Raw genomic sequence first — 16,137 nt, 5'->3', positions numbered from 1 at the left:
AATCTAAATTTTTTCGTTGAATTATTAACTTTCGAATTTTGATTTATAAATAATAGTGAAAGAGAAATTTCTTAATAGCAAAATAATATTCTTTTTAAGTTTAATATTTTGATATCAGAAGAAAATCCCTCCAAGATATCCATTAAAATTCTTGTAATGATAATGCACAATATCTTTAAAAAAATTCGTTTTAAACCTTACTGATATTGTAAAAACATAGCTGTGAAATATAATTTTGAAACATTTTATTTCATTCTTAAGTGCTTTACGCTAATTTGGTCATGTATTTTCAATTTGAGTTTAAGTATTTATAAGATTTATTCTTATTAATTGGAAACATTTTCTGTGTTTTTTCACTAAAATTTAAAAAATATTTTTTTTTTTTTAAATTTCAAAATTTTAATTTCTTGCACTTATTATTATTTTTGTAGAATTTCACTGAAGCTCAGCTCGAGTCATTCGATGGTATTTTTCGAAGGCACTACCATCGCATGAAATCAGGGGTGTCCATCCTCGCCGAGGCTAATGGGGACATTCCACTCCTGATTTAAAAAAGCTCCCCATTTTAACAAATACAAAAATACATATTAAATTTTTAATTTAAACAACAGCAATGTTTTATCTATAAATGCAATGCATATCACATTATTATTGCCCTGTTAATAACATTTAGTATAGCGTAATTTTCAGATTTTACATTGTAAAAAAAGAAAAGAAAAAAAAATTAGTATAAAAAATAGACCAAAAAAAATAATAATAAACACTCGAGAAAAGGTCCCTGGAAAGAAAGTATAATCCCTTATAGATTGCAATGAGAACTGACTTACAATGTCGTAGTAATCGCATTAAAAATTACAATGAATTTAACAACAACAGATTCGATTCCTAGAATTTAATGTAAATAAATATTTATTCGAATGTATAAATGCATTTTTGAAGAAAAAAAATCATTAATATATAAATTAATTTATATTCGAATGTGTTATATTAGAATTAATTAATGCACGGGAAGAAATGCTAAAAATTCCATATTTTTTAAGTTATTTATCTTCTATTATAATATCATATTTAATGTGACAATTAACTTCTCTCAAAAACTTAATCTTGTGATAATTTAAAAATGATAACAAAAATAAAATATTTCTAAACGGAAAAAAAAATATTTTATAATAATTTCCGGAATAACATAAATCAATTTGATCGAAAAAAAGTAGCAAAACAAACTTTGAAAGTTTATAATTCCAAAAATTCTGGCCACAACTTGAGTGAGATGGAAAGCTATAATTGAAGCCCAATGCTCATTCGGGGTAAAGAGGAATATGTATGAGAATGTAAGTTTTGCTTCGTCTTACGCCAAAGCTATTCTAATTCAATAATTGGTGCAAAACGCCAATATGAAAAAAAGTCGCAGTTTTTTGAAAGTGTAAAGCGTTTTGGATCTAATTTTTTAATGTTTGAATAGTTAATCCAACGCAACTCTGTCTAGGCTCAAAAAAATTAACAAAAATTAAGAATTAATTATTTTAATGTTCATCTAGGAGGAACAATTTCATTATTAAGGAAGTTTAATCTTTGATATATATAATCTTTTAGACCGTTCAAAAGACCAGATAATTATTTACGTCAAGATGGAGCTTAAAGTTTAAAATCATAGCTTTACCTCGAGAGTAAGGCATTTACACTGTGGCTCTTTTATTTTCTTTGATTAAAGTGCTAACACCCTTAATATTCCTTTTTTACCCTTTTTATTCCTTGAAACACCCTATCCATTAAAAAAAAAATCCGTAAATTTAGTTTCCGATTTTATTAAGATGAAGTGATACCTGTATTCCAGTAGCTCCATTGTCGTTATTAAAAAAAATAAGAAGAAGATTTAAAATCGATGCTGTTGTTCTGTTGCCCAAAACAATTTTGCTGAATTGAGTAATTTAATAATTTCGCTCACCAAATAACTTTGCTGTAAGGAATCTAGTGTCCGTTATATTGTTAATCATTGTACGAAATTGCCAGTTAAATTCTTAACTATTTTATTATATAAAAAAAAATCTTCCAAATTTTAATCACAAAAATCTAATTTGAAAAAAATCTAACTAAAGTACAAAAATTAAGTCACAGTATTGCTTTGTTATTTTAAATATGTATTTGCATCAAGTATTTTAAATGTATAAGTTAACATGGCATAGTTAATATCAGGGTGTTTAGAAAGAATTTAGCTATTTTATTAGATTATTATACAACAGAATAATAAAAAAGTAGAAAGTAGAGCAAAAAGTTCACAAATCAAGTTTGATTGCATCTAGATTGCTTTTTTTATAATTGAATGGTTACCTAAAATGAGAAACTAACCCACATTTGAAAACACTTTTTTATTCATTTATTTTTGTTTAATTTTTCTTTTTGTGATTGTCTTACAATACGACTTTCGTGCATTTAAATATATGCGTTGTGTCTCTATAATTTTTTTTTCCTTAGAAAATTGCTCTTGCAATTTACATAATATGTATTGCACTTTCGATAATATTGGATACACTATGTTACAATGTTTATTTTTTTTGGTAATCTTTAATTAGTATTATAATTTGAACAGTTTCTCAAATAAAGAACAAAATGAGTGAAAAATAATTAAGCAATGATAAAAAAAAAAAAGTAAAAACGGATTTAAAGTATAAATAATGTGATTACATCAAATTTTTTATCATTATTATGTATGACATGTTTTTAAACACTGATATGTCAACGAGCGTACTTTGTATTTCTGTTGTTTTTAGGTGTCGGAAATCATTAACTATATTCTTATTATTATCTCTGCTGGATATTTTAAAAACTATCATAGCGTACTCTGGTGGTGCCATCTATTAGTGAATTAGTGAACTAAAATTATTGCATTTAATATTTGAATAAACAATCGTCATGGTAAGAACAATCGTCATGGTAACTAAGAAATCAAATCTATTACTGCATAGTTCAAATTGGTAGACAAGCTATATTTTGTATCTCTTAAACAGAATATCAATGAGTAGTAAATCATCGAACAATTTTTCGAAAAAAAATGGATTATTCAAAAGAGCGGAATTAGCGATAATTGATAAAATTATACCGAAAACTCATTGTAAGTAAATTTGTTTCTTTACACAAGCAGTTTCATTTATGAATTCTAATAAATAAAACAATGATAACATCATTAATAAACGTTGTGATGCGGATTTGCTTTTTTTTTCCAACTATTCACCACACGATTTAGTTTTGATTCGCAAATAAAATTTTAAAAATGTGGTTTAGTAAATTATTAACAGTTTTTTTAAATATAGATTTTTTTTTATTTTAGTTCATATATTTAAGAATAATCAGTATTTCTTGCATTAAATTATTTAAAATTATATCATATTTAGGTTTAGAAGGTAAAAGTACAACTCTAAGGCAATGTACAAAAATAGTTTAATGAAATAAAGTTGAGGGATTCTTATGACTCAGCCTGTTATATGAGTAAAAATGACTTAACAATTGTATTAGATACTAGATGCAACAAAAATGTATGTCTAATGGTGAACTCTCAATAATTAAATAATTTTGGGAAAAACGAAATAATTTTTACTGAAAACCAGGTAAAAATAGTGGTTTCAACTTTCGAGAGAAGGGGGAATTATGATTGAAAATTAAGAAATATTTAAGATATAATATCGTGTTTGCTTGCATTTTACTAATCATTAGCCTCTTCTAACTAAGCAGTTTTATAATATAAGTATTAGTATAACATAAGTAACATAGCATAACATAAGTACATAACTATGCTACGGTAATTAAGGAATTATACTTCATTTTAACAAACTTAATAATGGTGATATTCTTTTCCCTTTTTTTTACGAATATTGCGATTTTGCAATAATAAAACGTATTTAAAATATAACTCTCATAAATATATTAATGTATACAAGACATGAAATGCATGTAAGATATTAAAAGATTTAAGTATGACAGTTAAGAAATTCATTTGAAATATGATGTTTATAAGCACTTTTTATTTCTTTATTTATCTGGTTTTCCCTCTTAGTACTTAGTTATCTGATAACAAAATATCTATTATATGGACAATCACTAAGATCAACCATGTCATAAGTGAGATTAAAAACAATTACATTACTTAAAATGTCCTGAAAAGAAAATGTGAAACAATTTATAAATTATTTATGATTTTCTAAGATTTTAAAATTTGAATACATGAACTTTTTATGTAACATTATTTGGGTTTTTTATGTTGTTTTTACTTCATTTATACGAGGATTTCATATTAAAATCAAATTTACATAATTTATTATAACTATATGCAAATTTTAGAGATTATCATTTTTACAGCTTTGATCGAGTCTTTTAAACACGAAAGTTTAAAAAAACAAAAAAAAAAATGCCTGAAAAAATGTATAGATATTGTATAGTAATTTTAATGCACGTTCACAAAGTTTTATATAATTTACGATATTTCTTTTTTCTACAACTAAAAGGATTGTTGAATGTTAAGTGGTGGCATTTTAAAAACATTAGAATATGTTATGTTTAAGGATAACGTATTGAAATAATATGTTGCATATAGTATGTTTCATTATTTAAAAAATCACTTCATTCTGCCAGATATTTAAGTTACATGTTTCTTTTCTCCTTCTTTTTTTTTGGGGGGGGGGTAAAGATTATTTGCAAATAGCATCTTGATGTTTTGACACATTCTGAAACTTATTTTCGCAAATTCACCATAAAATTTCACACAACATGCTCTTCAATTACAATAAGCTACATTAATCACCAAATACAGCTCTATGATTTCTTTGTTTTCTTGCATATATCTGATGTGATACTGTCCTTTTAAACAGTGTTCGTAATGTCCTTAAGATACTAAAATGGTAGCACAAAAACTTAAACGATAAAATATTCAATTTCCTTAACTCAAAATATCTTGTCTCAAACTTTTAATTTTAAAGTTGAAGATAGCTTCATAGTTACAATATTGTTACAATTATATATAGTTACAATTTACAATTTTTTTTTTACTTTTTTAAAGACCACAGGAATCCAGTTAAAATATAAAAATGCATATGTTTACTTCTACAAGCATAAAATCCTTATCAAAATAATGATCAAGACCCAAATGTAAAATAGTATAACGGATGGTAAAAACTTCACTGACTTCAAAAAATATGAAGAGGGAAATAAAAGTCAACATGTATCTAACATTCAAATATAAGCGTCCATTCTAAAGACTCGCCAGGCGCTAATTTGCTTAAAATAAATTATTCAAGTTATATGATTTAATGTATTTATAGTATAATTGTAAACAAGGCTTTCACTCCTTAACCTTGATACCGCTATTACTAAATTAATGAACTGAGCTTAGGCAAATAGTAATAGTTAAAACAATTTCTCGTTTTAGCTTTAAAGGAATAATATGTTTCGTCCAAGCATATTTTAATTTTAGAAATAACGAAATTGTTGAGTAGGTTCCTTGGAGCAATATCATTCTTATCCTCTTATGACGAAATATAGGAAAAATTGGTATTCACAGTTTCTGTAAAAAGTATGTTAACCTTCCCTCTGCCTTTTTTTNACTTTTTCTTTTTTTTTTTTTTTTTTTTTTTTTTTTTACTAAAATAGGCTTGATGATTGTGTATTTTTTTATGAAATCAGATGATGATTCTAAAAAGTTGGCACTGCTTCGGAATATTTTTACAAATTTCAATTTCTTCGTATTTGCTGTATAACAAAATAAGGCATTTTCCTAATAACAAATTATGCTATAATAATAACTCTCCACGAAGGCTCCCAATACTTAATCCAGGAGTTCCCTTGTCTTCTGAATTGAGTTCAAAATTACAAATCTGCGGAGTTGAACATTAGTAGTCGTAAACCCAAAAACTGGGTCGGCAATTCAACGGCGGTTATAAAATAAAAAATAATAATAACTTGAGAATTGCGCTTAAGTTGAAAAATAATTTTAACAAAAGTAAATTTTTTCACCATCTTTTTTTAAAAAAAAACAGCTTTCTTAAAATTAAAGGTGTAATACGTATATAAGTTTAAACGTCAAAATAAAATTGTGGTTCGAATTTGTTCATTTAAAAAACAAAGCAAACAGTTGTGACTTTTTGACTTGCACTGATATGTATTTACTTTTCACAAACCAAACAAATAAGAAACAATAAAGTACATAAATAAAAAATTTGTTTGAGATTGCAGCTACTTATTATGAAGCAGCTTATTGTGAAGGTTAAGAATCCAAATATGTAAAAAAAATAACTAAAAAAAATTATGTTTATTTAGAGAAAGTACGTTTTTGTGGTAATTGAATTAATAGTTAGCACTAAATAATTAGCATATTTAAGGTCACTCTCAGGAACCATTAAGATACTTAGTACGTGAAAATCCGATCATTAGAACGAAAGTTATTCAGGGTGATATCTTTTTTTNATATATTTACTATATTTTTTTTTTTTTTCTTTTTTTGCTCCCGGCACAACAGAGCTTTTACTTAATAGGGAAAGCAGAAAACAGGTAGTAAACATATTTCTTTCTTATTCTTAACCTTTTTTTGGAGAAAGTAAATTATTTATGACAAAGTGATTTTTTTTTTTTTTCGATTTTAACATGTATATTATCAGCGTAATTTCTATTACATGTTATATATGTTAATGATTCGTGTCAGCAAAAAAAAATACTTTACTGGCAATCTTCTCCCTTCTCCCGGTAAATACCAGTAGAGAAGATATAAATAATTTCAATACTATTATTTAAATAAAAAAACTACAATGTGCTAAATAATCATATATATTTTAATACAAATAAATTATTTTAAACTAATATTATTCAATTAATATTATAAGAGATATATTTTTTGTAAAAATTGATTCAGTCTTTGAAATAGAATGGTAATAATTAGGTGATGAATCAAATTAATTATTACAGGATCAAAAATATTTCTTGTCGAAATGAAATTTCAAAATAAAATGAGGTTTACTTTCACACTAAACAGGCGATTAATTTATGTATATGCCATACATTTTCATTTTATTTTTATTGTTTCATATTTCTTTAAAAAAACTATAGCTTAATAATTTTTGAAAATCATTTGAGTACTTTTAAAAATTCACACTGCGTTAATTGCCATACTACAAAATGTACTTGAATTACTATGCCACAAAATATACTAGAATTACTATGCCACAAAATATACTAGAAATACGGTTTTTTTTACAAATATACTTGAAATAAAATGATGTAATTTTTATTTAAAATAATGACCTACCTGTTTATCAATATAAAATCTATATCATAATATTGATGTGTGGAACAGTCTCGAAGAGCAGATCTCTCTTTTTCCTCAGAAATAGAAAAGCAAAATGGGTTTTTTTAAAAATCGGCGTGATTGAAAAACACTACTTGTTACGCTTTTTCTCCATATATTTCCCGCTTATCTTCTTACTTTTTATTTAAGGAAGAAAAGAGAAAGAAAATCGAACTAATGCTGCTTTCACAGAGCCACAAAATCAAAGTTGAGTTATTTGTAATAGCAAAAAAATCGTTTGATATTGTAAAATTTTAGAAATATCGTTTGCAGTGCAATAAATTTGTCTATAATCTATTTCTGTGAATGAATGATTTAATAGGTATTCACGATCGCAAAGCTTGATTACGCCCTCTAACGGGTAGTACATTTTCAGGCTTTTATTTATTAAGTTCTAATTTTGTTCAGAATCATTGGAACAGTCGGACGCCATTTTTTTAGCAATAAATAAGAAGCAAAGTTTTCCTAAGGAAAAGGCAGAAGAACTTGGGGAAAAAAAACGACCCAGAACAATGGTAAATCTTGCTGAAACAGAACGCGCCCAACATTTGAAGAACAATTTCACAATAATTTTTACCTTTCTATTATCAACAACCTTGCAATCGATAGCTTCCGATTTCGTGATCGCATACTGCTACAGATTACGGTAAAATATTTTTTTTCTTCAATTAATTATAAATTAAAGTGAAGTCAACATTGCTTACTTCATTCCAATGAATAAATGCGATTTCAGAACGTGCAGAACTGTAATAGTTATAGAATATTCTTCTTCTTTATAGAATAGTAAATATTTCTGAATCTATATAATTCGGAAAACAACAATAACGAATCTTCCGCATTACTTGAAATAGTATCATTTGAGTTGATTATTAAAAAAAAATTTATCGTTTTCTTGGTAAGTATTTTTCAGTTTTGAATGATTAATTTCAACTAGAATTCAGCTATTCTGTTTTAAAGTTACATATTGAAATTCATATCGAGATCTTACAATTCTAAAATTTTGTTGTGTGGCAAGTTATCTAAAAGTAATGAAGGGATAATCTATGGATATATTATTTGAAAATAAAATTTCAAACGGAGAATATTTCATTTGGAATTCACCAGATTTATAAGTTTTATGATTTTTATAATAAAAATTTACTTGTAAATAATTTCGCTTTTCTACTTTGATGATAGTTCTCAACATGATGGTTTTTTTCGTCTGATTAAGAACTTTAAGATTAAAAAGAAAAAAAAGATCAATATGTAAGTTTATTTCAATATGAGGAATTTTTGGAATAGTTTTTTTTTTTTTTTTATCGTAAGCCTTCTTTATTTTATGTTTTTTAGTTTATAAATAATGATATTTTATTGAAACTTTAAACTTTTTTAATGAAAATTGATGTCAAAAAACTTTTTTTGCAAAATTAAATGGCATAACATTGTGTGCTTCTGTATACTTTTTGCATAATTTCAATTTTTGACGTAATATGATACAGAAAAGTATGGAATGTAAAATTTAAATAGACTTTTCACACTAGATCATTAAATTTAGTAGAACAGCTTCTCATGCACTAGGTTTTAACTCTAATTACAAGATTTTTTTACAAATATTTTCCGTGGTGTTTTGGATGTTCCTTCTCTAAAAAAAAGATATTCCATTTTGTTTTTGCTTGCATACGAAAGGATATCATACATTTTTCTTTTTTAAATTTAATAAGCCACAATAATGAAGGAACATTACCATGTTACACTGATGAAATCTCCAGTGCAACTGATGATCCTGTTGTTCTGCTAGCAGAAATTCGTCTCAAATAAAAACGCCACCTATTGGTATGCAATATAAAATATGCAAAAAGTACACAGAGACACATAATGTTATGCCATTTCATTTTGCAAACAAAATTTTTTGTCAACAATTTTTATGAAAAAATTTAAAGTTTCAAAGAAAAATCATTATTTATAAGTTAAAAATGTAAAAAAAAAATGCTTAAGATAAAAAAAAAAAAAAAAAGCGATTCTAAAAATCCCTTATATTGAGATAAAAAAAAATTCTTTTCTCTTTTTGGTGAGTTCCTAATCGTAGAAAAATCATTCAACAAGGAAAAACAAGACATTCTGTGGAAAACTAGATTAATTCAAAGAAAAAAAAATTTAAAAATTAAAAAAAAATATTTTTTACGAGTAAATTTATTGTTATAAAAATCAAAACACTTACCTGCCTTAAGAATCCAAAGAATTCCAAAATGAAATGTTCGTTAGAAAATTTTATTCTCAAATAATATATACATAGATTATCCTATCATTATTTTAAGATGACATACCACTCAATAAAATTTTATAATTGTGAGATCTCGATATGAATTTCAATTTATAACTTGTAAAATAGAATAGCTGAATTCTTGTTGAACTCAATCATTCAAAATTAAAAAATACTTACCAAAAAAAACGATAAAAATTTATTAATAATCATTAAAAATGATAAAGGACGTGGGTAAGGGAGAGTTTTAGGGGATTCAAACACCCCAATTGTAAATGACAATTTTTTATATTTTCTCAAATTGCTCATTTTCGTAAAAAAATATTTTTAAAAACAATTTCTGCTTCCCTTAAAGCTTTTATTAGTTAAAAAACACCACTTTAAATTCATTTTACCACAAGGAGACTTAAAAATTAAATATTTTTTTATGAATCGGTTTATGGGGCTCGACAAATACGTCCCTGATTGTTGGCAATGGCTGATCTGCATATTTAATTCATCCCCATGCTAAATCATTAATTCCCTCGCAAGTATGTTGTTTCAAGTCCGTTAGCTTGATCAAAAGTTATTCAAGCTGGGTTTTTTTTTCTCTTGCCATTTGTGTAAAATAAAATTTAAAAATTCATTTACTATTATTATTATTTTTAATTTGTAAATGGTGACAATTGTTTGGGTATCTCCAGTTATATGTCGAAAATTTGAAATTATGTGCTATAAAAACATTTTGAAAAACCATGCAAACCTCTTATTTATCTCGCAACCATACATTCCATTTTAAATTCTATTTTAGTATTGATTATTTTTATTTCATATATTTTTATTTTTTTATTCTCATTTAACGATGATATTTTTCCTCAAGTTTCAGAAAATGATTTTAAATACCTACTGAAAGTTTTCAGAAAATATGCCAGTCAAGGTCAATTCATCGAAAAGACTGATTTTCTAGAAATGTTGCATGAAACTTTCGGATATACTGAGCATTTTTTCATGAATCGAGGTATAGAAACTCATTTATCTCTTGATATTTTTTTATCATTGTAGCTTATTACAAATTTAATCAGAGAGTAAAAAACTTCTATAAAGTTTTGAAAAACAAATCGCAATATTCTTTCGTTTTATTTATCAACTTAATATTTTTTGGCATCAATCATTTCCAAGGTTGCTGTTATTATTATTATTACTATTATTAACATTTGGTATACCTGTAAAACATATTTTTTCTAAAAGTAATAAATTAATTGTTTGTCATTTTTTAAGTGTTCCTGATTTGTAGATGCTTCTTTTTCCCTTAAAAAATAAAATATAGTTCTAACTTATCACTGGTGTGTTATTAATCATATGCTTAAACCCAATGAGATATTTTCAATTCGTTCTCCTCCATATCTGTAGTACAAGAAGTTCCCATTGTTTATTTATTACAACCATTTTCTTTTTATTACAGGCAATTACTATTATTATATTATTATTTTTATTGCTATTATTAACATTTGGTATACCTATGAAACATATTTTTTTCCAAAAGTAATAAAATTTAATTTTTTGTCTTTTTTTAAGTGTTCTTGATTAGTAAATACTTCTTTTTTTCTTAAGAAATAAAATATAGTTTTAACTTATCACTGGTGTGTTATTAATCATATGCTTTAACCCAATGAGATATTTTCAATTCGTTATCGTCCATATCTGTAGCACAAGAAGTTCCCATTGTTTATTTATTTCAACCATTTTCTTTTTATTACAGTCTTTATACAAGCCGACACAAATAGAGATGGTCGTATTAGCTTATCGGAGTACATAAATTTGTTGTCTTTGTTATTGAAAGGAACAAAGGAAGAAAAAATAAAATGTAAGTGAATATTCTTAATGAAGAAATTTTTTTCCATTCAAGACTTTATTCACACATCACAAATGATTTCTGAGACATGTTGAATATATTACTCTGGTTTCGTTAATGACGAAGAAGCGTTTCTGAAAGTTTCAAAAACGTTTCTGTTCACTCGATAAAACATAAAAATATTTTCTCTTTAATATTCACAATTAAAACACTTGATTAATGTTTTTAGAAAAAGGGCATAAACATTGCAATTTTTTTTTCAATTGCTATGGCGTGTGAACATCGTTGTGCTCTAGTATTTAAGGGCAAAAATTTGATGTAAATAAGAATATCGCCAGTGAGTGTTATAGCTCACGAATAAACGAATTCAATCTCGACTTAATCCCATGCAATTTGCACATTCTAGAATGAAGACATTCTAAAATAAATCCGTAAGAGAGCGTGTTTCTAAATGCTAAACTGTTTTGGATACATTTATTCATTATTTGGATACAAATTCAATATTCATTTTACGTTTCCGTTTTTGATTATTTTTATTTTGCTTCATTTTTCGATTATTCCATCAGTAATATTCAAAAGTATTCTTTTTGATACTATATTGAGAAAAATCTCTTGTATTAATGTAGTATTTTTTGGATAACATCACGGAATCTTTATTGAGACAATATTAAAATCATTATACATTTTCGGGACGGATCAAAATTTGTTTTAAAAAGGCAAAAATGAAGATTGGAATCACAGTAATTACAATGAATCAGTCAATTTGAAAGCTATCACATGATTTTTATATGAGAGCTTTGAAAATTAAAAAACGCATGCAATATGCATTGTTTTTAACAAAACATTTGGAATTGCCATTAAATGTCTCAGAAATGATATTTTTTTATCCAACACGTTTGTAATTTTCATCATATAACGCCCTTGTTAACAATTTATATTTATTATTACTTTTCATTGTTTCAGTCTGCTTTCAATGTTATGACTTGAATGAAACAATGCAACTCAGCCGAGATGTAATCATCACCCTCTTGAACCAGACGAGCACAGAAGTAAGTGATTTTTACATCCAGTTTTAGTGCAGCGTACATAACGCAGCGGTAAATTATAATTTGATTTGATATTTTTTTTTTTCATTTCTAATCGACTATATTATGAAACATTTTCCCTTTCCAGTGTTCATTCTGAATTATTTTTACTTTTACATGTAGTATCTGACTCTTCTTTTCACTTAAAAATACGTATCATTTTCACCTTTACTACAGAGCCGGCAAAAAAAAATCTTGGTATTGTAAATATGTACTTTTGAAATTAGATGACCCGAGTTCGAATCTCTGTGATGGCTGGTCGATACGTATTACGCATCTAGCTAGTACCAACCACAGCGCTGACGTGAAATATCTTCAGTTGTAGATGGATCATGGGTTCGAATCCACTTGTCGTCAGGCTAACCATGGGAGTTTTTCGTTGTTTTCCTTTCCTTGTAACGCAACTTTAGGTTAGTTCCCTCAAAAAGTCTTTCAGGAAAGCAAATTCCTTCCAATACTTGATCCTGGAATTTCCTAGTCCTCTAAATTGAGTTCTAAATTACAAAGCCACGGAGTTAAACATTTGTATTCGTAAACCACAAAATTGGGTAGGCTGCTCAACGACGGTTATGAAATACGGTTGAAAGGGTGAAGATTTTTTTCCAGCAATGCACCAAGTGCACAAGATAGTTAAACAAGAATACAAGATACCTTATGCATCATTATGCCTACATGCATCATTATACATCTTATGCATGTATGATTAAAAAAAATATTCAAAAATTGAAATTTGATGGAGTTTTACTTCTTTAATTGTATGTAATTAAAAATATCTTGCACTTCACAATTAGTCAAATTTTTGTTCCCAAATTCGATTTAGAAAATTTTTTGTAGGAAATGTTTTTTTTTAAATATAAACTTCCGGAAAAAAATTTCTGGAGCGAGTTAATACAGCTGTAGAGTATTTTTTCCGCACTGTACATAACAATCCTGAACTGACTCTGTCTCAAACTCTAATCCAGAATTTGTATAATAGTTTTACATTAATCTTAATGCTAAGGTAATCAGTAAGTTCATGTTCGCGTCAATTCTTCAAATTACATAACTTAGACATTAATCAAATTAAAATTTATTTCAAATATTAAATATTGTCATGAGGTTACGCTCAAAGTCATAAAGGATAAACAGCACCGGATTAAGAACCTCAGAGACCCTAAGCACTTACATTTTTGGGTGCTCCTTAAATGTAATTAAGAAGATCAATATAAATTTTAAAAAAAATATTTTTCTTAAATAAAACTGAAGTAAGTTTACAAAAATAAATAAATTTATCTATATTCGAATTTATATTATAATTTATATAAATTTATATTATATTCAAATTTAACCCTTTTTGCAGAGAATCTGGTGGAAATCGAAAATTTTCAATAAACTCCTTGAAAGTTTGTCAAGGCTATAATCACATGTTCTTCGATTTTAGAGCAAAATTAGAATAATTTCAACATTCTTGGTATTTAATTTTTTTAAATTTCCTGACCCACAAGCTATTTTTTTTCCTCATTTTAATTCTATAAAATAAAATCTAATTTTTTATTCAAACTTTCTGGGTTTTATGTAATATTTTCAAATATGCTTTTTAAATTTTTGCTAAAAATATTTTCACTGTGGGTGTCAAGTTAATATTTATGTAAAAAATAATTATCAAACTTAACCAATTTTTTTGGAGAATACAAAAACATACAGAAGCTTAATTTAGTATATAAATGAAATTAATAATAAATAAAAATAACTAACAACTCTTTTTTTCTATCTTTTAGAATGTTAAGAAACCTGTGACAGTTCTCCATGAATTTATAAAAGATTTCTCATTATTTAAGGCATTTATTATTATTATTAACGAAATTATTTCGCTTTTTGTGGCAAAATCGGATTATTTCCNTAATGAGAAATCTTTTATAAATTCATGGAGAACTGTCACAGGTTTCTTAACATTCTAAAAGATAAAAAAAAAGAGTTGTTAGTTATTTTTATTTATTATTAATTTCATTTATATACTAAATTAAGCTTCTGTATGTTTTTGTATTCTCCAAAAAAATTGGTTAAGTTTGATAATTATTTTTTACATAAATATTAACTTGACACCCACAGTGAAAATATTTTTAGCAAAAATTTAAAAAGCATATTTGAAAATATTACATAAAACCCAGAAAGTTTGAATAAAAAATTAGATTTTATTTTATAGAATTAAAATGAGGAAAAAAAATAGCTTGTGGGTCAGGAAATTTAAAAAAATTAAATACCAAGAATGTTGAAATTATTCTAATTTTGCTCTAAAATCGAAGAACATGTGATTATAGCCTTGACAAACTTTCAAGGAGTTTATTGAAAATTTTCGATTTCCACCAGATTCTCTGCAAAAAGGGTTAAATTTGAATATAATATAAATTTATATAAATTATAATATAAATTCGAATATAGATAAATTTATTTATTTTTGTAAACTTACTTCAGTTTTATTTAAGAAAAATATTTTTTTTAAAATTTATATTGATCTTCTTAATTACATTTAAGGAGCACCCAAAAATGTAAGTGCTTAGGGTCTCTGAGGTTCTTAATCCGGCCCTGATTTCAGACATCTATGCAACAAAATTTACTCCAAAAAAATAATACAAAATCGAATCAAAACTCAGGCCTATTTTTTTTTCTAAGAAATCTTTGGAACAGAACATATCAAGTTCTAAATTAATGGACAATGCACGATCTATTGATTTAAAGACGCACAAAAGTTAACCGTTCACGGGGCTTATTACTTGTAAAACATAAACTTTTGCCTCCATTTTGCATAAAATCTAAACAAGCAAGGGTTGCGGAATGGTTTTGCTGCTTGTTGCTGATATTTCTTTTTTACACACTCAAACAAGCAGAGCTCGTAGTGTAACAGTACTTTGGAATATTTTTCTTGAAGTCGAAGTGCAGTAAAAGTGGATGCAATTATTTACATAGAAAACGAAACAGTTATGATGCTTCGCTTACTATGCGTTGTCTATTGCTTTAATTCGCTGGATCAAATTTCACATTTTCTATAGGTTTTAGCCACATGTATTTGGATCCTGAGTTAAAATTTCTTTGTTTTTAGGACAAGGATGGAGATGGAATTCTTATTTTTGAAGAATATAAGAATGCAGCCCTTGAAGATTGGCTGTTGATGGAATCTTTTGGTCAATGCTTGCCTGATTTTAAGGTAATCTAATCACTTTAACGAGAAATCATACTATAAATATAATCATTTGTTTAATGCTTGTGTTTACATTAACATTTTTCTTGTTTCATAGTATCATGTGAAGTTTCTTGAACAGATGGAGGGAAAAGTCAATGACAAATGATTGAAAGCCTGCTTTACTTGAATATTGTGTGTCTAATTTGAAGAAAACTAGTTAGATCAATAAGATTTTTTATCAATAAAAAAATGCTTGAATAAACTTTCACAGAATGGTTTGATTTGTGTGGATAAACATAAGTCCTGATTATCTCTTTTTTTTCTTATTTACGTAACTTGACTGTACTAAAATAAAGCAGTACTTCATAAACGTACTTTAGTCACCTTCTATAGTTATAATGATTACAAATATTCACCTTAAAACGAGGTTACTTCGGGACATTTTTTTATATCTTTAAATTGATATCGAATATAGGTACGAAATTTTTAAAGTGTCTCCAA

The 16,137-nt window shown here is 26.3% G+C and overlaps 1 protein-coding gene across 1 annotated transcript; it reads left to right on the top strand.

Annotated features, from left to right (window-relative positions):
* Positions 1-2,947: 2,947 nt before the first annotated feature.
* Positions 2,948-15,802, top strand: LOC107441378 (calaxin-like). The gene is made up of 6 exons (XM_016054613.3): positions 2,948-3,109; positions 10,423-10,560; positions 11,302-11,406; positions 12,358-12,443; positions 15,556-15,660; positions 15,752-15,802. The coding sequence occupies exons 1-6, from the start codon at positions 3,013-3,015 to the stop codon at positions 15,800-15,802; spliced, it is 582 nt and encodes a 193-aa protein (XP_015910099.3). The 5' UTR covers positions 2,948-3,012.
* Positions 15,803-16,137: the final 335 nt, after the last annotated feature.

Source organism: Parasteatoda tepidariorum, chromosome 2 (assembly GCF_043381705.1).
Source record: "Parasteatoda tepidariorum isolate YZ-2023 chromosome 2, CAS_Ptep_4.0, whole genome shotgun sequence".
In the NCBI taxonomy this organism is placed as follows: Eukaryota; Metazoa; Arthropoda; class Arachnida; order Araneae; family Theridiidae; genus Parasteatoda; species Parasteatoda tepidariorum.
Note: the sequence above shows the minus strand (reverse complement) of the source record. Positions and strands in the feature narration are given on the sequence as shown.

Bases quoted from the DNA above. Each gene is read 5' to 3' on its own strand.
- LOC107441378 (XM_016054613.3), top strand. From the start codon at position 3,013: ATGAGTAGTAAATCATCGAACAATTTTTCGAAAAAAAATGGATTATTC. The intron at 3,110-10,422 runs GTAAGTAAATTT...TTTTTCCTCAAG, and splicing joins AATTATACCGAAAACTCATT to TTTCAGAAAATGATTTTAAA. The intron at 15,661-15,751 runs GTAATCTAATCA...CTTGTTTCATAG, and splicing joins AATGCTTGCCTGATTTTAAG to TATCATGTGAAGTTTCTTGA.